The following is a 25,934-nucleotide window of genomic DNA, read 5'->3' as shown; positions in this document are numbered from 1 at the left end:
ATTTTTAGTAAATGCACAGTGGTCACTGAGCACATAAATAACAGAAAAATGTATTTCACATGAACAAACATAAAATTACTGACACAAACCACAAAGTTTCCTTTAGAACCACGCAACTCAACAGTTCTATAAAACTGGTATGTCAACCTATGGAGCACCTAAAGCCATTTTACATTGCCTTATATATTGTACTTCCTACCTTAACAGACAACTTTATACACCAAACCCAGAAAATTTGTTAATTTTATACTGAACAGGCATTTTTGCTAGTTGAATGATCAAGTTAATCTTTCTCCTCCAATGCTGAAGAGTTCTACTTGATCAAGTTCTGTTACATACCATCAAATTTTATTCTAAAAAAATATTTATTTGTTAAAATTTTCAACAATCCCACTGTTTTGACAGCAGCAGAGCAAGGCCTTCATTCCAATAAAGCAATACAATTTTGAACATGTGCAAATTACAGACTATGCTTCTAGAAGATAAATAGCATTAGTTTTTCACACTGACACAGAAACACAGTAAATAATGTAAAGAGTCAGTGACAGTATTATTTCTAAATTTCCATAAATATGCAAATGCCTCTAAAAAAGTCTCTACTGAACAGAACCAACACATCAAATCATTAAGAGGAGGTTTAAAGAAATCAACTGAAAAATCTGCACAGGGGATCAATAATTCTGTAAAAGATCCAAAAAAAAATCAGGATGGGATTTAAATAAATTACTATGGTCAGACTGTGGAAAGTTATGAGGTGGTAAAATTTGCAAAGCTGCTAACACAATTTGTAGACAAAAGGCAATTTTGTTTCCCAAATTTAAAACAAAGCCCTTCATTGTGAGACTGACTGTAGAAAATCCTATAAATTCAAGTTATGGATTTCTCAGGGGCTCCAACTATCTGTTTATGCTTTTAAATAACTATTTGCCTTTTATGTTTTAAAGCTGGCTCTGAAAAATATATTTGGATACAGTCATAGACATACATTCTAACACACTGAAAAGGCAAAAAGGAACTATGGAAAATAATGATTAAATTAAAAAAACACAGACATCTATTGGTGCAATTTGCTATTTACCACAGGACATTTTCAGTACCTTTCCACTAGCAGTTTTCATCAGTGCAAACTCTCTCCCAGCACCAAGGACAGCTGATTCCTCATCAAACCCTGTACCTGTGCAAGTAAGATTGTGTTAACTGAACAGTTCAACCAGGCAGTTTTTCAGATCAGTTATCTATGCAACTCTGCTGGTCCATGTAGCTAAATAGGCTTCTTTTTTTATTCTGATAAAGCCAAAAGCAGGCTCGACAAAGCAAAAATACCACAAAGCAAAGGCCAAGTGATATTTTTTCAGAATACCTTCATATATACTAACAATTCTTCACCTCAAATTCTGATGCAAACGTGTTTTCCAATGTGATGCTTTTTTCCTTTTATCGAGTCAGTGGTCCTTGTAACTTGTTAACTTTGACCCACAGCAAGGAGTTCCACAGCTTAACTATGTTTTATAAAGTCCAAGCTTCAAACAATTATATATTTATTATACAACTGAAGGGAAATACTAGAAAACCATGAGTAGTACTAGACAGAAAGGTGGTTCAAAATGGGTGTATGGATTTGACTCTGAGTCAAATAAGGCTTAAACAATTTCAAACACCTCTATGTGTTTATCGTGGAGCTATACCCTCCTGCACATCACAGAGCCAAAGGGAAGGGCAGTGTTCCACCTCCATTGTTTGAATAACAGACTTGTCATTAAGCTTCAAAGAAAAGAACTTACTGATAATGTGCAAATCTTTCTCCAGATCAAACAACGAGATGCCACAGGCATGTAAGCATTTTCTTGCAAGCTTAAGCTGCAGTTCTTGTTGCAATACTGGCTCAGTACTCGTGGCAAATATTCGCACTACAAAGCCATCCTGCAATAAATACAAAAAACCCACTTTATACTGTATAATGAATGCATTAATTTACCAGTCCTAAGTGCATCAACACAGTATTATTTCAGAGTAAACTGTCAGAGGACACATTGATAATGTAACATTTATTATAATGTGACATTTACTACAGAGGAGAAAAGAAGAAAGTGGCCATCAGGACAAGCTGAATTAAGTATCTGACACCTTAAACATATATTGAGTTCTATGAAAATGCTATGAGCACTATAAAAGTAGTGAACTGCTGTAGAAATCTTACTTTTGTAACCATTTACATCTATCTTTCAAGCCCTCAACTTCTCCTGATTCAGAACCCAAAATTCTGCATGCACTGACTGCTGTAAAGAGTATCTAGAACAGTTTTCTGTTTACAAGTCTGGAGTATCTTCATCTGGCCCTGTTTAAAAACCAAAAAATCTAACAGTTTTTCTGTTAGGAGGAAAATGGATTAATTCTGGTTTTCTTACAGTTGATGTTTGGCATCTTTTGACAACTCAGTCTCACCCCCTCCCTGTTTTACAGATTTCTCACTACCAAAAACCACACCAGAACTAAAAACATAGTAACCGTCTGCTGCAAAAAATCATACAATCACCACTATGGTTTTGTCCCTAGTAGGAGCAGTTCTTTGGGCTTCCACAGCTTTGGCCAACAGGAAATTTTCACACAAGAATCTAATGGAATGTAGTATATTTCCTACTGCAATGTAGTATATTTCCTATCTCTTCTATTAAAACTGGCTGAAATGCCCCAACAATTTCCAAAGCAATTACAGGAAATTTTATCAGGAACAAAGTTTATCATTAAGCTTTAAAAAGGTTATCCCACAAAGAGCCTGTAGAACATGTTAGAAAGATATTATCAATGTCTAAGATGTTTTTTTCCCTGAAAGAGCAACGGAGTTTTTCTTAAAACTTACCTGAAAAGTTTAAAAATCCATCACAAATCAAAACTGTGTGAACAAATACTAAAATACTGCTTTTTTATGCAGAGATATAGCAGTTTCTCATTATTTCTAGTTACATGGATTTCTTCCTTAGTTGTATTAGTGAAGAAAAAGCCAAACATGAAGCAAAAAGGAAGCTGTAAGTATTATAAAATAAAACCCAGTTGAGAGAAAAATAGTTTGCCCATCATTTGTAAAACTTACATCTCTAGATGCTGCAATTTGATTAATATATTCTCCATCTGTGAAAAGGATATTCTGCCCTTCAGTATGACAATCTGTGAGAGAAAGATGAAGTGCACTGCATCAGTTTATATTAGCATACATATACACACTAACCTCTGCTTTTGTCTAATTCATTTTCACTCCAATCAGATTATGAGAGTTCTACTTTGTCTAAAATGAGATCATACATACTGTTCTGATAATGTGTTATTTTACACTAAGACCTCCTGTCTCACCAAAAGCATGTAATTCTCCTTAGTTCCCGTAGGAATTATTACGGCACTTTCCACTGTATGAAATATAAGTGGTTACAGCCCAATATTTAACTGCAAAAACAACCCATTCAGTAGTCACCTGTGAGGCATATTCTAAACTATTATAACACAACTAAATTCAAATTTTCCAGGACTATTGAGTCTCCTTCCCCAAAGACTTTTTTTTATAAAGACCATTATCTTTAAAGAAACGTTTCCTCAGTCCAGCATATAAAACCTACAGAAGTAAATAAACCATTGTTTTCATGACTGATCTCATTTTTTTCATGATTTATAAATTTCACCAAACTGTTAACTGAAAATCTAGGGGATTTTTGAAAACTATGAAGTATATACTTGAATACATCACTAATTTATTGAAAATAAAGAATTCAACCAAAATTAGAAGGGAAAAAAAAGAAAAAGACCACTTTCTCTGCAAGTTTAAACCTGTGTCCCTACACCATTTCTTCTTTCCTTCCTGCTCTGTTGATGGAGCTACTGGCAAAGAGATTGGTATCACATGGTAAGGTGTTTGTCTCATTGATTACATGCAGGAAAGAGACCTCTTCCAAAAATACTACAGGACAGCTACTTTACACTCCAAATATTTGCTTCATAGCCTGAACAAAGATCCAGTATTAGCATTTTATTTAATAACTTTAATGCTAAATGAAGCACAAAAAATGTCTTTCTAGAATAACCAGCAAGTTTGCTGGGTTTTTGCTACCTGCCTGGAGCATTAAAAATAAAACAGCTGAAAACACCCCACAAAACCCATCAACTTGTTTACTTTTTCCTGATATACTGCCCAGTCCAATACAGTATCTTACGAGGAAGAGAATATGCATTAGAAAGCTTTCTGTAATTCTCATATCTGGAAGCAAAGTACCAAAAGTAGACAACCTTCCTTCCCCTTAGAGCACACCCGGGTATGAATCACAGAGGGTACGCAGCAAGCATGATGGAGAATGGCAGCAGCAACGCTGAAGTTTGAAATATTGCTGTCTCAAAAATAATCTCAGATTTAACAACCAGAGGCAGATAACACTACTAATTTTCTATGCTGCAAAGTTGTATTAGTGATAAAACAAAAGAAGTATCAGTAACTGGATGAGAAGTTCCAAAACTAATCTAAATGACATTTTTCTAAAGGTTACAGGAAGTGGGTAAACATTAAGATTCCTTGAATGACTGAAAATTACATGCTCACACAAGCAGAACAGACAAGGAAACAGCACATTCTGGCCACCAGTGGGTCCATATTACATTATTTAGCCTATTGCTTGAGTCATTTCAAGAAGAGCTGAGTCTCCCAGCAAACATTTCTGGGGGTTGTTCCTACAGTAGATCTGTTCAAAGAGGAAATCTGGAACAGGAATGCTTTTGGATTTTTTAATACATGTTCTCCAGAAGATGTCCTAAAAATTAGCACTTGATTAGATAACATCCAGGCCCAGCACTACATATCAAATTAATGGGAAGAGTAAAAAATGGAAGGCAAATGGGAGTATCGAGAAAAACCAGGCCAGTATAGTGTCTCAGTTAGGAAGGAGCTCGTATGATCAAGCCTAAATCTTATTCAGTCTGACTTTGGAAATTACTAAGGAGATGAAGATAACTAAGGCTTCTGTCTGGAGACTGCTATAAAGAGAAAGGGTTTATATTTTACTAAGAATACATAACTACAGACATCTGTTAATCACAGCCTTCTTAGAGGCTTCAAGGGAAGATGACTGTCAAGCACCACTTCCACATTCATACTGCGCATTCTGCACCTGCTAATAATGCAGGCCTTGAGGTCATCTAGGCTACCCTCAGCTAGCAGTACTTTTCACACTAAGGGAATAGTCCTGACCCTAAGATACTAACTTGCAATTTCAAAGAACTATAAAGCCATATACCATGTGACTGCAATTTCTTCAGCTGAAGACAAACTGGTTTAAGGTATGCAGTCAGCATTACTGTTGAGAGAAATGGTGAAGACTAAAACCTCTGTAAATTCAGGTCCAGTCACCTAGTAAATTCTCAAGGAATTCAGACATTCTTTTATGATATATGGGGACTGAGAAAACAGATGCACAACTCAGGTACAGTGTACAAATCTTGGCAAAGGCATTAGATACAAGAATGTTGACACATAGCCTGGTAGTTCCAGATATAAGGCTGGATTTGCAAGATCATCTATCACAGTGAAAAGATTACCCTTCAAAATTAGAAGTCTATAGTTTCAAGAAGCTGATGGATCCTACTGTTTGAGAAAGCAGAAAATAATGTTCCCGTAATTCTCTGACTTTTCTAAGGTCCGGTGACTTCTATCTAGGATCACTTATAACCACATCTCGTACCAAGCTCCTAATCTATGCCTCCCCTGTATGAATAAATTCTAGCACCTTTTTCAAATGTGTTATCACCAGCCCAGGCATTTGAAAGAGATTAATTCCAGATAGAGCCATGTCTGAATACCATACCAACTAGGAGCAAATATTTGCTGTGTTCAGCTGTTAGCAAGGCCTCTAGTTCTACCCAGCATGGCTTTTCAGGACTAGAACAAATTGCAAGTCACCATTTCAGTGGGGTAGCCACTACTATCCAGAGTTATGTACCCACTGAGTTTTCACCAGGTCAGACATCTGCCCCCTACCTTCATTTTTTTTTTTCCCCCCTAATGGTAAAACAAAATAACTGAAGTGGACCCTTTGGAATTTGTCCTAGGCAAAAGAACAAGGTCATATCTGCTCACAATAACACACTGAGATAAATGTGTAGAAGTGCACAAACCAAAACAGCAAAGCTCAAGGACTGAAATACAAAGGACTGGAGTTACAAAGAACATTTAACATCTACTTTGACACCATCACAAATCACACAAAATGCAACCATGCAAAATAGTTTGAGAAATTTCTGAATGGGTATTCCCAAAGCTGTAAGATTTGCTTTTGCAATTTTTTGAGAAGGCACATTCTCACTTAATTTGTGTCTTTTTTATAGTATAAATCCAAGGCAGTCTTGCAGAATGACACTTGTCACTGAGATTTGCAAAAGCAAGCTAACAGCTCCAAAGGGTAGACTTTAAATGTGCTCAAGTCTCTTTCAAGACTTGCATGAATAACACTGATTTGTTTAAAAATGGTTAACATAATTAAGGACATCAAAGAACCCTACTCCTATAAGAAGACACCCCGAGGTGAAGAAAGTTGAAAAATCACTCTGAAAGGCATTTTTTCAGGTCCTTGAATGTACTCTCACTGAAATATGTCATACAGCCCCATAAAGAACACAAGCAGCTTAAAAAGACATCCATACTTTAAGGATGTGCAGAAGGTTGCATGGACTAGATTCAACATTCAGAACTTGTTTAAAAAATTACTATTTGTGTTTTAAAGACAAAAATCCTAGAGAACTTTCCTGAGGTTTCAATCAAATAAGAACCCACTGGTTTCTTATTTTTGTCAGAATGAAACAAAATCTTTCTTCTGATCTACAGAATAAGCCTGTCATTGTTTGACCAAATAGTATTCTTGTGTCCTTCTACTGTTTATGTGAGTAGCTAAGAACAGATGGATTTCACTAGAAGGCCGTGTTCCAGGAACATCCTCCTTCTTTAAACAGACTGATGTTATGAGGCTCCTCCGAAAAAGGCCAACAAAATGAAACCAAACAACCCTCCACAAAACAGACAAACCCCAACCAAAACCACCCAAAATTTTAAAAATCCCCAAACAAATAAACCAAAATCCACCAGCAATATAAACATCAGAAGTATGGTCCATCAGTGTTCATTAACTGCCTTTGCCTTTTGGATGTATTTTTACCTTATTAAAAAACCAAATGGTTTTGTTCATAGTTTTTAACTGCCTACATGTAAGAGATCCTGGCAACAGTCATATGTGAGCCAAATAATCCAAGTTCAAATCAGAAAGAAATAAAAATTTTTAGGAAAGAATTTAAGCTCTTGTAGTCTTTAAATTAAGATGATCACATATTCTAAAAATGTTGCAATATTCTTCCAGCAATTGGAGTAAGATGCAAGGCCACTAAGTGAAATACTGAGGCTGGTCTAAAGTAAAGCAAAGTCAAAACCAATGTATCTATGACCTCAAAATCTTTCAGTTTCTCTTCTGCTTGCCTGAAAATACACAGAATATAAACAGCAAACTATACCAAATTTCTCTTATCTGAAGGTTCTTACCTGGCAAAGCAACTGTACCATCTTGTTCTAAAGTTTCAGGGTTTATTCTTACGGCTGTCATACTGTGATTATTCACATCTCTATATAATAAATAGCCCTGGCAAGAGCAAAAAAAATATATATATAGGTATGAAAATGTTCTTAAATATATCAACAGGTGTTAAAAGGGAAAAAATTTAACCATTACTTTAGATACTGTTTTAAAATTCTGGAAACTTTTAACATCAAACAATGCTCAACATTTTTTCTACGAATCAAATTCCACATCAAAAAATGGAAATTTGACTCCCTTCCTCCACTTACTACATGCTGTAGATTAGCATGCTGAAGCTTGTATATAACTTCTGAAGCCCCGCATATTAATTCTATTACTTAGATCTGTATACAATTCAAAGCCACAGCAAAAACTGGTGGTTTTGTCCCCACTTTTCAAATCAACAAAATAGTCACAGCAATTCCAGGAGGGTGATAGATAATGTTACCCTATAGAGAAGGGCAATCATTAGGGCATATTAATATATCCATTAAAAACCAGATTAAAAAAATATTAACTAACGACTGACTCCCACACTAACACACCTTCTTCCATCGAAAACTACTGGATAAATGAATCTTGGTGTAATGAGAAAAAACAAGCCCACATAAAGTAAGCAGAGAGCATTAAAGCAGATAGAAAAGCTTCAATCTAAAAATAACTAATATGATGAAGTAAAAAAAAATCACTTGAATTTAAGTTAACCAAGCACCTGAAGAGAAATGACACTAAGGACACATTTTCTCTCTTTTATGGACACATAACTAGCTGTAAGTGCAAGTTACACACTTTCTATAAATATAGCCCCAAAATGACACTTGTCCAAACTGCAGTGCCTTTGGCTATAGCCACTGTGTGAGTACATACACCTGTACAAGCACTCAAAAAGCATCACATAAATTTATAGTTATGTACAGGATGTCCAAACGTGTAACACTATATAGTGAAACCACATGAATCCTGTTCCTTTCCAAACTTGTAAAACGGGCTCCAGAATGAATGCATCCACGCCCATTTGTTTTGTGCCAGCGTACCTTTTGGTGATCTGCTTTTACATTAAATAAAACCAGGTTCCACATGTGTGTGTGTATATCTATATATATACACATACACACACGGGAACTGCAGTGACAGAACATGTATTTGTAACAAACAATTTCACTTCGAAAGCATGGCAAGGAGTATACTAAAAATCACACTGGGACAATGAGATCACTCACTTAATAGTAAATATACAATAAAAATTGTTCACTGGTTAAAAAATTAAGTGCATTAATTGTTCTCTGAAATACATTTTTTTGGTATGTTTTGAGGGTTTCTTATAATGAATAATAAAGGTGTAAGAAAAAGTGGTTGATATTCCAGAAACCAACTCTAAAAAACCCAAACCATCCAAGTACAGTTAAGTCCACAATGACAAAGTCAACAATTACCTCTAGTTACTGTTTACACGTGCTCAATCCTCCCCCAACCAAAACAGCATTTCCTTATTTTACTGCAGATGTTCTAAAGTCAATTTATTTTCATAAACAGATATTTCAAGTATTTTTTTACATGTTTGTTGGAACAGCACTTTTTTACATCCACTGACATGCTCTTAGAAACACACATGAATTGACTGTACAGTTCATAAACTGATGTGCTAAACCTTCATATTTTGCCAAAGTCTTTACAGTGACAAAGCAAGGACACTTCATTACTCCTTTCTATAGGCCAGTACAATCACAGGCCCATCATCTTCTATAACTTAGGAGCCAGTACCAAGAAATTTATTTTTATAATGAAAGCCAAAGGAATGATAAAATATCCATGTAAGCTTACTCTAAGCCAGGGTCTACTTAAACTACTCATGAGGGATGAGGAGGGCCACACATTTTATGTTTTAAGTATTCACTTACCTGAGCATAGCCTAACCAAGACTTTTTTTCTTTTCTGTTTTTGATGCGGGATGTAGAATTGTATATATGGCCCTGAAAAGCAAAAAACTTCCATCATTTAACAAATATTAGAGTGAAAACTCAACACATCTAAATAATGTCTTCAACCATATTGAGAAGTGAAAATTCCAAGAAAATGCTGTCAAATTGTCACAGAAATCATCACAAACTGTAATAGAACTGATGATTAGGTAAGCTATGTAAGATTCTCCATGGAAACAGGACATCATAAAAGTTAAATTAAAATATTAAGTATCACTCATCAGACAAGAAGCAGTCACATTACCCTCACTGTCCCGCTATATCCAGAGCCAATTTTGTAAAGTCCATCTTTACACAAGAGATAGAGGAAAAAACCATCACTCTGAAGTAGGCACTGGTCATCTTCATCTACAGATATTTCTTTCAATGGCCATTTGTGCATCAAGGCTGCCTTCTTTATCCCATTACTGAACCAGTCCTGGATTTGGATTTTGCCCACCAGAACTGCCTGTACACTCCGCTGAAGAGAGTTTAAAATGGTTGGCACCTAAACAGTAAAAGAAATAGTGAGTGAAAAAGATGACAATTTTTAAAATATTGTGTTTTCTTTTCTATCTCCAACTCAAGAGAGAAAGAAATACCTACTCATCTCAAAAAAAAAGTGAGGGGAAATAAGGTAACAGAATTAAACAGCAGATCTTCTCAGAACTCATGAGAAGAACTCATTTACATAAATTCCCAGATACAGAGAAGTTTTAGTGCAAAACCTGAATAGTCTGACAAGCATGGCTGCCATTATTGGTGAGGATTGCAGAGATTGCTTGCAACGTCCTTCCTGTCTCTCCCCAGGCAGCCACCAAACTGAAGAGGCAAGCGCAGGAAAGTGCTGTCAAGGACTGTCCTGTACTGTCATTCATTCCCGTGCTACGGACAGTTATTTCCAGAAGCAGCTGGAACAGAGATTCTGCAGATAAAACACACCCATTACACAGACAAGTCACAAAATCATACAAAATAATTTAACTATCAATGGGAAATTAAACTAGGAAAATACATTCCTCAGCCATTATGTTTAGAGCTAATTTCAGACAGAAAAGCATCTTAATTAAATAAACCTAAATTATGCTAAACTTTTCATTCTTTACAGCCAGAAAACATAAAGTCTGGATAATCACCATGGCCAAAGAAGAAAACCTACAAGTCCTCCTGTCACAGTGGAACACATTAACAAGAAATGGGCCGGAAAGTGTTATTTGACCTGCCTATTCAGGATACCTTATCACTGAGATAAGGTGTAGGTCCTGACCAAACTTGTCTACTCTTTATGACTATTACCCATGTTGGAGCACAACCCATTTCACAGAAATGAGCATTTCAAATCAAGGCTTGAAAATTGTTTTGATCATATGCCTCTTTCCAAGCACTGTTGGTGGTGAACATCTGTAACAATCAAGGTGTGAACAGAAATCCATCTAAATTTTCTTGAGAGCAGATACAACTAACCACTAAGGCAGTAATCAAAAAGTCTTCTTTGTAACTTTTTAATACTCTATGCATCAATACAAAATAAAAGCTTTCTGTAGCAAATTACTATCTTTGGAAATGGAATACTGTTAAGTCATAAAATATGAAAAAATACATGAAGTCTAAAGACTTTTTAGAATTATTTTTAAACAACACAGGCTACAGCCTAGACTTCTCTGCAGTTCTATAAACCAGTAAAAACTATGAACCAACAAAAGATACTGGGATTTTAACTTAAAGGATATAGTCAATCATGCTCTCAAAGGCATCAGGAGTTCAACTTTTATTTTCAATATCATTAAAAAGAAAATTAATTTTCAGGGAAGCTTTGGGATGGCCAGAGAAAATAAAAACAAGAATTCTGACACTCTGCTTAGCAACTTCACATAAATTACAACATTAAATATCTAAGCTATAGATCACAACAGCAGATTGGAAGAGAAATTCACCCTAGAACTATATTCTTTCCAATAAGACCAAGTATTTTATGCTTCAGTAAGACAAGTAAATCCAAATTTGTAAGGCTGTAAGGTTTACTGTTTCAGTGAAACCCTGCATATTCACCTTTACATGCCAATATTCCTGTTCTAGAAAAGATTAATGCTGAGGAAGTACTGTACTACTTAAGCAACATAAGGAGTTTACACTCCAGAATCAAGTCAGTCAGCTGAGAACAAACATGTTACTATCTCACAAATACTTGCTAAGAACCATTTTCTTCTGCCCAACACAGTAACAGATGTATGTTAATAAAAATACAGTAACAGATGAGATATTACCTAGGACTTCAGGAGGCTCTGATTGAAGGCCTTCTGGTTGCTGACCTTGGAGCACATTAAGCAGGGCTTGTAGGCTCCTGAGACACAAGGATGGATGAGAAAATCTTGTCTCCTTTATCAATTCAAAGACTTCACACAATCCAACTTCAATGATCTAAAGAAGTAGAGATTTTTTAAGAAGAGCTGTCAATATAATATTTTTAGATCTTCATTAACAAAAGTATAACCCAATGTTCACGGAACAAGACAATTACTCATATAAAGAGTTATAATATAAAACACAGTGTTAATTCAAACGAGAACCAAAATTAAGAACCCACCTATACAACCATACCAGCAAATATTGCACGTAAGTCAGCCACTACATAAAAGAGCATATCTAAGCAGAGTAATAGTTTCCTGAAAGAATAAGGAAACGTAACATTTTTTGCACAATAAAAGGCAAACTGTGCCTTTGAGCCCTTCTAATTTCTATCCAGTTCACACTTTATTTGACAATCTTCTTTTTCCTTGCTCATTAATGTGAGCCACCAAACTAGAATGGTCTTGCAACCTGGCTTCGCAACCTGAATGACAATATGTTTGACAGCTGATACTGGCAGCTCTAGCACTTTCCCCTCCAAAGCCTCTGAGATTATTCTTTATATAGTGACAAAAACAAAGATTAATTGCTTGTCACTAAAACTCCATATCTACTCATCACAGACATGCATGGAGCCAACTAATAGAACGTGTAAAAGCCCTGTTATAGCCATCTCTAACTTTCCCATTTAGAATTCCTGACTATTCTGAGGTTACAGTCATGCTTCTCTCTACTGACTGCTCCCTTGCACTTCTTTCTCAAACTCTGCATTTAATAAAGATGAGAAAAGAGAGGAAGGTTACCTCATTACAAATATGCAACTGTATCTTGAAAACTTCCCCTATGTGTTTTGGTCAGGAGTAGAGCCTCCATGTTTAGTGTTTAACAGAGACTCTCTCCTGAGTAAAATCTAAGGAAAAAGACTGAAATGTGAAATAAATAACATCATTAATGCAACTGCCACTTATGCTTAAAACATATATATTCTGGCAGTCAGCTTTAAGTTCTACTGGATGCCTTGTAACTGTCTTTGCTGACATTCAATTTGATTCCAGTCTTTCAGAAATTATTTTACCATCTATTTTACTCTTGGAGTAAAGATAAGAACAAAACCAAGTCAAGTCTTCAAAACACAACAGTAAATTTCCTGAAAATTGCACCTTACATTTTACATCTACAATGGAGTGGGGGGAAAACACATTTCAGCATAATCATGGCATGATGTTTTTTCCAGGATTCAAAACTCACCATCACCCTGAAGGCTAAAAAATAAAATACACTGTAGTACATTTTTAGAAATGCCCTTTCTGTTCAGTTACAGTGTCTTTGAGAGAAACTGAGTTTATTTTATTCTTCACAATCTTCAGACAGAAGACCTCATCAAGGAGCTGACAGAGGCAGCTAGAGAAAGTAGAGAACATAACAGTGGAAAAAAAAGTTTGGTGAACTTCCACTACAGTAGAAATCAATAACAGATAGTTCTGCTGGGATGTTGTCAATTCTGCACAGGTTTTGGGTTAAACATCTGAGATCAAGAGCCTGGATAGGTTTCATAAAATAGATCTATTCACCTTAATATCTCATGTATGTGTATTGTAGATATACACATGTATGTATCTCTCTACCTCTCTCCTCCAAACAGTGCACTGAAAGACAGAATAAGCAAATAGCTCTTTTCAAAGAGTCTTTAAAAAGCTTGTTCTCATTGCTCTCTGAAAGGTTTTTGAGCCAAAACATGCACTGCTGCCTCAGCTTCTGTGTCACAGCCTAACTGCTCTTACTGATGCTCTCCATGCAGCCATTCTCCTATTCCCTTTGCAACACCTTTGAGACTTTAGATCAAAAGTCTAAGACCACTTAACAAAAGGTACCCAAAATTCTAGCCTGGATGCAGACATTATGACTCCTAACTAACTCCTAAAAGCCCTCCTAATTCATCTTGAAGTCTTATCTGCGCTCTTGTTTTATTTCCTTCATCTTTCCTCTCATGGCATTGTGAGCATTAGACCCTGTATTTAAAATTACATACTACTCTGAATTAACTTACATTATATACACACACAAAAAAAAGAACTTACAAGGGAACATTTTCCTAATGAATTTTAAAAGAATTTTTGAAGTCAGACTCTAAAGAAAGTAATTATTTGTCTTTTATTTCTTTTTACAACTTGAAAATTGTAATTTTTGCTTAAGCTTATTAGCAAAATATATGTCAGTGCAGGAACAAAGAATATTTAAGTCAATTAATTCCACCTTAATCACTTTAATCCAGTATTTGTTCCTTTTAGTACAGGGCTTTTGTGAATCATTCATAATTCAGTGTTACCTTTAAAATGGGGGTGGGGGGGGGAATAAGGAGGGTAAGGGTGAAGTATGTGAGAAATATCTCTTCTTAACTCTGAGAATTACAAATCTTATCAACAAAACTGAATCTACTCAACTTAGAGAGAATTCCTCATCATTAGCTAAGGCACTAAATAAATAAGGTATCAAATAAATATGTCAGTCTGAACAAAAGCAAAATACAAATTTTTTGTTGTGCTAGTATCTGAAAAGCAGCAAATTGTTTCTCTGTCTCAATGTTAAAACAACTGTTCTCAATCTTATTATAGAAATTGTATAGGACAACTTCTAATTCCAAAATACACTCTAAATAAAAGCTCTAACAAACCTGAGGTACTCAAGCTTAAGATCTGAAAGAAACATACTTCAATAGAATACCTGAAATCACCCTAAGCTACAAAAAAGTAGGGTGTTTTCAACTTATTCTCAATTAAACGGAATTTTGTAAACAAAAAATCACCAACACACCAAGGACTAACTTCACCAGTTTAACTCTGGAGAATCTGTAAAAGCATAAACCCTTGCCACACATTTTTTAATCTTTCACCTCACTGTCAGACTCAAAATACATCAGTATTCTTTTTAATAAACTAACAATTACTATCAGAAATTTGTCTTGTAAATATTGTAAACCTTAGAAACTTTAATAACTTTCTTCTTTATAGTTAACAAACTAAGCCCTACACAATATTGTTCATTATTATGAGACAGACACCTGTATCCAGGATACTGAAACATTTACAGTCTCTAAAAGTTTTGCTACAGTTGAGACAGATCCAAGCAGATGCCTTTTCCAAAAGTATGAACGCAAGTCCAGTTGTTACCTCCAAGTGACCTAAACAACCTTATATTACCTAGACAGTTATGAAAAATACTGAGTATCAAGCATCTAAACACATTTTTGAACCAAAAATTCTCAAATTTGATACTTTGTAGATTCTTTACTAAAAATGAATAGTTTGAAAACATACTGATTTTCATCAATTTTATACTTGCTGTACTGAATGTAACGAAATCTCTAATTTTCTATTTTGGGAGAAGTTTGTTACCTATAGCTTCCCTACCATTTTTTCTAAGCCACCACCTTTTTAAAATTCTGCTACTTTTCCAAGTCTCTTTGTGATAAACTGTCCAACACAATACCAATGTTTTAGTTTCCACATACAAGTGTTCTGTCCGTATCACTGATAAACCTCATCCTTCTTGAAACCTCTTTTAATTTCAACATCTCTTTAAAATGCCATTCCATTCTTTATAAATAATAGCTACATTGCCTTTTACTTCAAATTAAGCATCTACAAGCACTTACTGATTCCTTTGATACAATCCACAAGGACTCTGATGCAGTTCATAAACAATGCTGATTTTATTTCTACTGACTGCATATTTTGCAATCATCAGTCATGAAATTTCAGTTAGCTGACTTGGTTATGTTTCTCTGCAATTCGCCACCACTATTCTCCAGAGTGCTAAGTTTGCCCTTCAGATAGTAACACCTAAATAAAATCATCTATAAAATCCTAATTTTCTAAGCAATTCAAACATTCTACATAACCATGGCTGCAACCACTTTTTAAATTCAGTATTTGTATTGGTTTTAGAGCAAATACAAACAAGGGAATTTAATCTATGCTTTATAGGTTGAGAAGAATAACAAAGCAAAGCACAATTCATAGCATTGATAACATAGCAATGAACAAAACTAAATGCATAGTTTTGTAATACATAGTAAAAAACAAGTGAATCAGCAAATTGAAAAAAAATTAGGAAAAAAAAAGAAAAAAACCCCATTAAGTCCTATATAGATTATTTCTGACTTTCCACCACTAATCCTGCTATAAGCACATAAGTAGTCAACAATAAAAAATCCACTCTAACTGTTGAACTACAGCATCAAAATCTTAACGTGCATTAAAATCTCGAACTGTCAGTGCCACTAAGGGCACTAAAGCCAAAAAGGGGAAAGAATAACTGACAGTTACCTGTATTACATGCATACTTGGCAAAACATCTTAGCAACCATTCCACCAAATTATTTCCAATATCAGAAAGACTTATTCTTTTTGGAGGGTAAAGAAAAAGAAAGCATCCTTTACCATGACAAGCTGGTAGCCCCTCACAAATGTAAGAGCTGCCTTATTTGCATCATTTTTGTGTAGATTTTGAGGCTGCAGGTGTTCAAGTACCAACACCTATAAAGGAGTGCAACTTGAGTGTCTACCTGACATTTAATTGACTTTTATTTGGGCAGGTACATAGATCATCCTAATTCATCATATGATTCTGAACTAAATTGTCTACAAATAAAACTACAGCATTTTTTGGGCAACTGGCCTATACTACTGCTCTTTATTCCCCAAAAAGAACATACCAGCCTCAGATGACATACATGGCACACTAAGTGGTATCAGTTACTTGCCTTTGGGAGTTTAATAGGTGGCTCTTTGGATTCCTCTTCTTCATCACTGTCCGAATCCCCACTCTGGACACTGTTCTTTGAAGCCAAAGACACAGACGCTTCCTTTTTCTGCCACTCCAACACACAATGGCGGACATTGCAGTAAACATTAAAGGCTGAAGGATTGCTATGTAATCTGATATCTGGTATGGTTATTGTACTCTCTAGGTTTTCAGTCTGAAAAACAAGATCGGTTTTAATTTTAGTTTATGAGTTTAGTAAAGTCTCAAGCTTTGCTAAATATAAATCATCTCAACAGTCTCACTAATTTTCACAGACAGAATTACTTCCGAACTGGAGACAACTTTGCTGTTGAAGCACCAGTTCTATTTCAGGCAGGGAAGAAAGGAAGAAGAGGAAGAAATTTCAATAGATTCCGTCTACCTTTAGTCTCTACCTCTCACATAACTTGATGAGAGCACTGGGACTGAAAATGAAAGCAGAACAGGCTACAGAATGGTCCAAATCTGTGCCACAACAATAAGAGCAGCAGAATTCAGGCTTTATCGTCTCAACAGTCAGTTTTAGGGTTTTTAATTATTATCGAATTTTTAAATGCATGCCTTGTTATTCTAGTTGTTAGCTTTAAACTGCTGGTAAATACTGAAAATTTAAGCTGTTTGTTAAACATATACTAGAAATTTAAAAACCCACTTGTTTTGCTGTTAAATGAAAACTGATGACAAGTTCAAAAACTCCTGTCAGGATGCTGTAGATAATAGTTTTGAGGATAATAATCTAATGGACTAATTACTAAAAACAGAAATCAAGGCCTATGACTTAACAGGACACTATCCTGTTTTCAGAAGCCCTGAGCCACAAAGTAGGAGCTGGAAAATTGTTCTGAGAAACTACCACTACCCTGGCCCACCCTGGTACCTACTACTGGTGTATCACTGTCAGCCTTCGCCAAGACACAAAAGAGCCTTCATGAGGCTGTCAGTGGACTTGGAAAAAAGATAAGAATAAACATTTTTTGAAAAACATTTTAAAAAATCAGCTCTCTACTCTCCCAGTCTGCAAAAGTAAGATGGGAGAGGAGGTATGACTGAATGGAAAAAACAAAACTCCACAACAATTAATCCCCAGGCAAAGTTATTCTTCCCATTTGGTTGTGTACTACCAAAGACCAGGCTGGTTTGAGCACAGGCTTTGAAAACTGGATTTCAGGCATATTGAAGGAAGCAATTCTCTAACACCTCACTGTAGACAAGGGGCACAAAGACTATGTAAGGAGAGAAGGCCCAGGTTAAGTACAGGACAAATTTGCTTGACCATGCAAGGCAAAATCTGGGGCATCATTACATCAGACAGAGTCAGGGTCATAACTAACTTGACAAGGTCACTTTGGTTTCTTGTATTATTGAGGGACAGGGGAAGGAGGTGCGCAGAGAGAGTGGAGGCTTTTTGTCTTTTGTTTTTATTTACAGGGTATAGATATTGTGCATTGCCACATTCATCTGGACCAAAATCATACAGTGAATTATACTACAGTGATTTGAAACAGATCACTGAGAGCAGTGATGGGAAAGAGAACATTAAACTAGCAGAGGAGAGGTAAAAAAATTTGAGAACCAGTGAACTGGATAAAATTTTAACGAGGTAATTTATTTTTCTACAATATGCTTGCCACGATTTTGTATATCAAAACCATTTTTATCCGCACATACATTTTTATTAATACCAGAAATAACACCAGACTATAAGTCAGACCTTTTACTACTATATGTTACAAAACATAACAAAAAAATTCAAAATTACTTCAAAATATTTCATATTTTACATGTTCCTTTTTTTGACTATAATATTACTCTGACTGTACTGGTATATATTTGCCTATCCTTTCTTTCCATTATTAGTACAGTTACTGCAAACTAGAACATTAAGAAGCAATGCTTTACTACACAACCTGTTTTATCCAACACAGACAGTGTGTTAATTTTTCTCACCTGCATCAGTGTTACCAGTAAGCACAAAAATATAAAAGTAATGAAGGAGGGGGAAAAAAAAGCTGGAAAAAGTTCCCTACATACATTACTTGAGTTTGGGTTTTTTTTTTCTTTAGCTCAACGGAACTTCCGCCATTAGGGATTAAAAGACAGAAAAGTCCTTGTTCAATATTAGTATCTTTGAAATAGTAAAGCTCCTGTTAAAATATATATTATATATATATTATATATTGTATATATATAACATAAGCTATAATATACTACTATATTAATCAGTGCAAGAACTCAAGGTACAACCTCATGGTATTCCAGTATCAAATTGTATCAAAATAAATTTGGATTGACACCACTGATAATGAGGTCCTACATACTTTGAAGTTTATTGACACCAGAAAACTAAACTGTTATAAGATGCAACTCTTCTGTACCTTAAGTACCCATACACATTACCCCAAGAGTTTTTGCAGTTCCTGTTAAGGCAAACACACAGTTTAAGCTTGCAGCTTTAAAGCTAGCTCAGTTGAACCGCACAGATTAAAATCTAGTAAACTTAGTTTACTGAAGTTTTTACTGACAGTTACAGGAAGAGAAAAATATCTGGAGCCTCTGAAATATCTCTATCTGAAGATAGAGATTCACTTATCTACTTAATATCACTTATTGTAATTCTAACTTCTGTGAAGAGTTTCCATTCCAATTTCTTTCTTGTCAGCTCACCTAAGTCTTTGATCCACAAGAACCTAAGTTCTGTAGCTCATATAGTCTCATTTGAAACAAACTGGTCAAACTGTTAAAATAGCACAGATAATTTTAGACATTACAGTGGTAGATAAAATCAATGTATGTTTTCTTCCCTATTAATAACAAGCTGACTAATTTTCAGAAATAAACTCCTTGTTCTCAGTACTTTACAACTATTAACCAGTAAGCACTTTAAACATTCTCTCTGTGCTCAGTGTTTTGCTTTTCTACAGCAATGTATGACCAATACTTATATACACTAATCTCCTATCCAGACTTCAGTATAGCACAACATCCTCCAGAAACTTCATCATAAGGTAAAAAACACTGACGTGATTTATTTGTGATAGATTTGCTCAAGTCTAAGGGGCTTTAACTATAATACTTAGAGTTGCTAGGTCTTCAAAACAAACATCTGTTCAAAAGTGGATGTATATAAGCAGGTTGTATAAACATCACTTTCTTAGATTTTCTTTACAAAAGGCAAGAATGGAGCTGACAAAAAAAAAAACCACACAGTAAAACTTTGTCTCTCTAATGCAAGTACTCATTCAGTGAGCAGCTTTTTTTGCTGTTTTTTCTTTTCTTCAATGGTGGTAGAGGAAAGTATTCAAAACAGACATCAGAAGTTTTTTTCAATATGAAACAAGTGTTTTTCCTTTCCAGACAATAGATTCCTAACTTCACTGAGGTTAGATACACCGAACAAGTAAGAAAACTGGGATTTAAGTTCATCCCATCATCACCTGCAAGTTTACTTTTCTGCAGCTAAGGAGAACCTTCTACCTAGTCATAAAAACTTCCCCGATAGTACTCATCACACCACCTGTACAAACTTGCTGCTGACTCTCAGATTTTGAGGTAGAGTGGATCAGTAAGAAAATCTAACCAATACCTGTACCTACAGAACCCCACATAGTAATTCTTTTATCAAACTAATAAAGTCTATTTTAACTTACAATTCTCTTAATGATACTGCATTTCTTGTTGGCACAAAATACTACTACATTGCCAAGAAAAACAGCAGAACATTAAACCAAAATGTTAATCAACTTCTAAGAACTCAGTAAAGCAATTTATTAATTTTGCACAGATCTAGAATTATTAATAATCCAAACAGACTGCTCTTGAGCTATACACACATTATTTCAGACAGAAACAATGCCTTATAGCTTGTTTTCATGGTGTTAAGAGTACAAAGATTCACATGACACTTGTGAATAACGGGAAGAGCAACAATCACTTTCTCCGCCTCTGAATGTCCTGTTCTTAATTGCTACTGGAATATTGCAATCCAAAGTGCTCATTAAGTATGACTACAAACTCAGCTTCCAGAGTGTCTAAGTAGAAGATGAGATGATAGCTTCTATACTAGCTTTTCTCTCAAATCATCTGGTTTCTTGGAAAATGAAATTGCTACTGCTTTCAAAAAGAAGAGAGCCTATAGACTGGAAAATAGAATTACGCTTTTTGATTTAGTATGAGCTGTAACAAAGTGGGACATTCTGAATCTTCACCTTTGCTGTTTCACTTGGTAACATCAAATTAAACATCTTATCTTCTTAAATCAAGATACATGGTGAAACATACATTGTAAAACTTAAATATCCAGCATTGGTGACCACAGTTTTAATACATGACGATTTTATTTCTTGTGTGTTACTTTTTATTTTCTAAAAGATGCGACGCTAACTTATGAGAGGAGAACAAAGCGCAGATGCCCCCAGCCTGATGTGTGGCTTGTCCTTGTAAACACATAGTCCCTGCTAAATGGAAGAATGAATTATGTAGGAGAGGGTAAACAGCACCAGTTTAGTTCAAAAGATAAGAGCAACCTACTCCTAATTACTCTTCTCAGTTAGCCTTTTGCAATGTTCCAGGACACACAAGGAAAGGAGTGGGAAAAACCAAAATCTTCTGGTCTCCTTTACACTTGTCTCACACAAAGAAACTCTTTTCCCTAAAGATCAAACCCATACCTAGCTTATTTTCTGACCTATTTGTTTTCTTCCACTTGAATCAGATGACTATAGTAGTGGTTTATTCTTAAATATGATGGAAATAGACGATAATCTAGGAGAGGAAAATTGATCTGCTGTTAAAGATGTGTCAGGTTATAATAACCACCTGATCTAATCCATGTGTAACACTGAGAAGAGAAGCTCACCAAATTCTTCGGGCAGTCAAAAGATCTCTTGGAAAGGGATGCGCTCTTGAGGTTGAAAGACCAAATAATACAAAAGCTATTGAAAACAATGCCAAATTATTTGAGAAGCTACATGTGTTTTTAATGAGACAATATTCATCCTGGTCAATCTGTTTTATACATCTATTCATTAGCTTACAATAAATTTGTCTGCTACATCAACCTCCCCCCTTAAAAGTTTTATTCCTTCCATTTGTATAAAGCTATAAAAGTCATAGTTTGAAACCTCTGCATAAACTCAACAGGTGGATGCCACTGATTTCAAGTGTTTGGTGGACCCCAATTTTTCAGTATTCTTCAAATCAGATTATGAAAACAGAAGATGGTGAACTGTCGTTTCTGTCTAGTCTCTCTCAATCCAAGTGTCCTAAACAGCACTTGCATGAGGTAACAGTAAAGGGGGAAAAAATCCAGGGTGTCTAAAGTGGAGAGGGGGGTTAGCAGCAATATTTTAGAGTTGAGAAAAGTCTCGCAGCCTTACAATTTCCTGGTGATATTTTTTGCCAAAAGAAAAAACAAAAAGGGGAGGAGGCAGGTAGGCACTGGAATCCAAGGTGCTACACCCATGTCTAATAATCAGATACTTGTTTTCTATATAAAAGTCACTTATGTCAGCACTGAATTTCTAAAGCCAAAATACACTGCACCACATGGAAAACTTTTATACCTCCATCTAAAAAAAAGGATACTAAGCCACAAACCCAAAAATTAGTAATAGTTCAAATACCAGTGATCATAGCATGACCCAGCTTAGAAACAGAATTAGGCTCAAACTTCTAGGCTGTGTTAAACACCAATTAGTTTTATACCTAAAATGTTCTAATATTTAATGCTTAAATAGTGGAAATAATTTTCTTCCAATTGCTCAACAATTACTTATTTTCTAAAGTTCTTTCCTCTTCCATTACTCAATCATGTTTGTAAGTAAGCATAGTATATAAATAACAAACTTTTGGGTTCTTTCATCTTATTCTTGATTTAAGGCCCTCTCTGAGTCCACTAAGTATTTTAAGAGAAAGCTTCCATCTCTGTTCAGACTAGAAGACCCTGTTTCTTCCAAAAACAAACTGATGCACACAAACTCAACTGCTCAGAATGTCCAATAGTGAAAGATTCTTCTATCTGCTCTATTTTAAAGCTTCCAAATGGAAGCTCACATTTTCCTGACAATAGACACATCCATTTTCAGACACTCCAGTACAAAAATGAACACTGTGCTGATTCTGCCATGGTAAGCATTGGGATGGCGTTGAAAAGTATATAAAAAAAAACCAAAACCACCCTACCATAACAAACCAAAAACAAAACTACCTCAACTTTGTCAGTTTCATAACCTCAAGATATGAAGCTGGTTTTATCTTTCTTTTTCAGCTACATTTTTCAGGAAATACACAGTTTTTCTATCATGCAGAAATAAGCTGGAGTGCCTTTCAGTCACTCAGAATGAAGACCAACGTGGTCTGCCTCAAAGACCATTGAGAACAATGGCATCAGTAAGAGACATGCAAAACCCATTATGACTTTCAAAGATGTAAATCTCAATGCTTCAAGTAGAAACTGACTTAAACCCAAGAAAAATCTTGAGAACAGCCTTCCATAGGGATGAGGCAAGGAGATTATCAGTTAGTGTCATATGTATAACTACTCACAAGCATTAGCCTTTAGTACGTTCACATTGTCTTGGCCCAAGGATCCTGCAACTCCATCTATCCAATGCAACTGAATCTAAGAACCACATCTGACTGTTAAGCTTGTGAACAGCCATTCCGTATTTAGCTTCTTACCTGGCAGTAAAACTAGGGTCCCACCACCCACAGAGACAAGGGTCCCCTTATACAGTAACAATGATCAAAGCCGAAGAGTCACCTTATTTTAAAAGCACAAGTTTCTGTCACCAAATAGAACCCACAGACTAACTACGTTCTGCTAAATTTCTTCAAATTTCTAACTTGGTTTTCTTTGTTGACAGTGGGTCTGAAAAAGTCATGAAGAGGACAGGGCTAAAACTTCTAATATCATAGCAACTCAAGGAAGAGCTGAGAAATTCAGTTTGGACCACAAATATTTTGCTGTACAGTGCTAAGAACAGAAATGAAGATAAGCTCTTTCTATACCATAGTCTGAAGCTGCACTACTTGAGATAAGCAGAATAATCTGGTAAGTCTCCAAAAAGTCAATACCAAATGAATAGATAGAGGGTTTGCTTCACCCTCCCAAAGACGTCTGTCTTGAGATACAGTAAACTACATGAGGTTTGGCAAATAGGGATAAGATGGCCAAGTGGTTCTACAGCGAATTTGTATTACAAGGACGTTCAACTGACTATAAAGTGTTTTCACTGGATATTTTAGTGGTTCTGTCCTTCAGAACCATTCCAAAAATGAGCTTTCTCTTTACTGACTACAAGCCTTCATGCCAGCAGTAAGACTCTAGCTTAAACAGAGAAATAATAGCTTCCAATAGAGAAAGAATGCAGCACAACAGTATTTTAAAATAGCATTGCTTCTGCATAAATTTATTCTCTCTAAAGAGTGGACATGCAAACATTTTTCTAAAGTTCACTTTATGGTTCCCATGCATTTAAAGTGATGGAAGGAAGGGGTTACATGGGGAGAAAACATTAACAGAAACACTTAGGTATCATCTATTACGCTTTCCATTATGGAGAAATTTTCAGAGGTAACTTTGGAGTCCTCAGAATGCTCCCTTTCTCCTTTAGCTGATACAGACAAATCTTTGCAGCAGCAGTCTCTAACTGTTGGCTAGACACAGATCTCAAATTTTACCCCTAAGACAAATATGTTTAGCTACACTTAGGATTTAGGAACTGAAGAACTAAAAACACTGCTCATATTATTTCCTGTTGAACATTAGTAGCAAAAGAAGTTGAATAAGGTTAACAGTCATGTAGGATACAGTAAACGGACAATACTGGTCTACTATTAACTCCTCTAAATAAACAAATTGTTACTCACACTTGTGTTTTCCTGTATTTCTCTCAACTGAAGTTACTGTCATTTTTGAGTCAGAACTTTGTTGGGTTAGTTACAGACCTACCTTGTTGCGTGTTTTTACTTTCAATTTCGTCTTCTGTTTTCTTTTCAATTTTTTCTTGCTAAAAAGTTTCTTACTTCTGAAAAAGAGAAGAAAAGCAATGAAAACAATATGAGTAAACTTTCTTCCATACCCCATGGTAAAAAGCACAGAGGGAACAAATGTCAGAAGCACTCAAACTTTTTTCTCCTAGGCAAAGGGAACAATCACAGGTAGAATTTCAGAATATAAATCAGAATACAAAGCACTTAAAAGTTATGCTTTCCTTATGTTCCACTGAATTATGGGCCTTTACTCTCATCAATTTAAGCAGATTATATGCTAGGACAGAAAGAAGCCCCTAAGTTTTCTACTGGTTTACCCTACTGTTTCTGTTACAAGTCGGGTAGTGCCACAGCAATGCTAGAAGCAAGAATTATTGACAATTCTCAGTAAAATAACCTGTTAGTAAGGAACATTGCTTTGTGAAGTCTTTACCACACAAAGATTCAAGCCTTCCAAGACAAAAAGTAAGCTTTAAAAATATGTAATTTGGCAGAAAATTCAGTTGATGGAAGAAACTGCAGCTTCTTTACCTTTTGTTTGGACTTTTCCCACCCTCACTTTATAGACTTAATGTCCATCCCTTTACATTACAGATCTAGCTAACATACACTTCTCTAAGCTCTTTTAATCCTCTTCTGCCCACACCTCATTCCTACCACAGTTTTGCTCCTCCATATTACTACCCAGAAAAAAAAAGACACCATATGCGCATACACTTGTTCTGTCACCATCACCGAGATTACTCTGAAATGCATGTTTCTTAACCTACTGTTTTTTCAGTTTATAAATCCTCTAAAAAAAAGAAAAAAGGCATATGTTAGCTGTGCAGCATACAGCTCATCTTACATAGGACTTCAAGCAACAACTACTAACATTCCTCTGTACCACTTAAAGTTCACTCAAATAGCTTACAGTGCAGATTAGTTGAAAAATAGAACTATTACATCTGAAAGTCTCAGGCAGTGGGAAGTTGCATTTTCAGTAACAGACTGAGAATCAGAAGAATCTTAATATTTTATTCAAACAACTTTGTTCTAAACAAAAGTTTTGAGGTTCTAAAAGCATAGTGGTCACTGTCCTGCCCAGCATTCAGACTGGAAGAACGCAGAAGCCTCATGGTCCAGCAGTTAAAAGCTGGAAAAACAGAAGCCCGACCAACAGCCAGCAGTGAGAATACAAGCTCAAACAAAGAATTCCTGCAGAGTATGCCAAGAAAGCTGCCTCCTAGAAATTTCACCACTTTTC

The 25,934-nt window shown here is 35.5% G+C and overlaps 1 protein-coding gene across 1 annotated transcript in view; it reads right to left on the bottom strand.

Moving 5' to 3' along the window:
- Positions 1 to 24,797, bottom strand: part of MYCBP2 (MYC binding protein 2, E3 ubiquitin protein ligase) — a 153,203-nt gene extending 128,406 nt beyond the window's left edge. The window contains 10 exon segments of the mRNA XM_017725811.1: positions 1,098 to 1,174; positions 1,782 to 1,920; positions 3,089 to 3,162; positions 7,556 to 7,652; positions 9,488 to 9,559; positions 9,813 to 10,055; positions 10,276 to 10,472; positions 11,812 to 11,965; positions 16,656 to 16,871; positions 24,648 to 24,797. Of these exon segments, the coding sequence (XP_017581300.1) occupies positions 1,098 to 1,174; positions 1,782 to 1,920; positions 3,089 to 3,162; positions 7,556 to 7,652; positions 9,488 to 9,559; positions 9,813 to 10,055; positions 10,276 to 10,472; positions 11,812 to 11,965; positions 16,656 to 16,871; positions 24,648 to 24,782 (1,404 nt within the window). The 5' untranslated portion in view covers positions 24,783 to 24,797.
- Between the last annotated feature and the right edge of the window lie 1,137 nt (positions 24,798 to 25,934).

This window comes from Corvus brachyrhynchos, unplaced genomic scaffold (assembly GCF_000691975.1).
Source record: "Corvus brachyrhynchos isolate BGI_N302 unplaced genomic scaffold, ASM69197v1 scaffold121, whole genome shotgun sequence".
NCBI classification, from domain to species: Eukaryota; Metazoa; Chordata; class Aves; order Passeriformes; family Corvidae; genus Corvus; species Corvus brachyrhynchos.
This window is presented reverse-complemented; position numbering and strand designations above follow the sequence as displayed.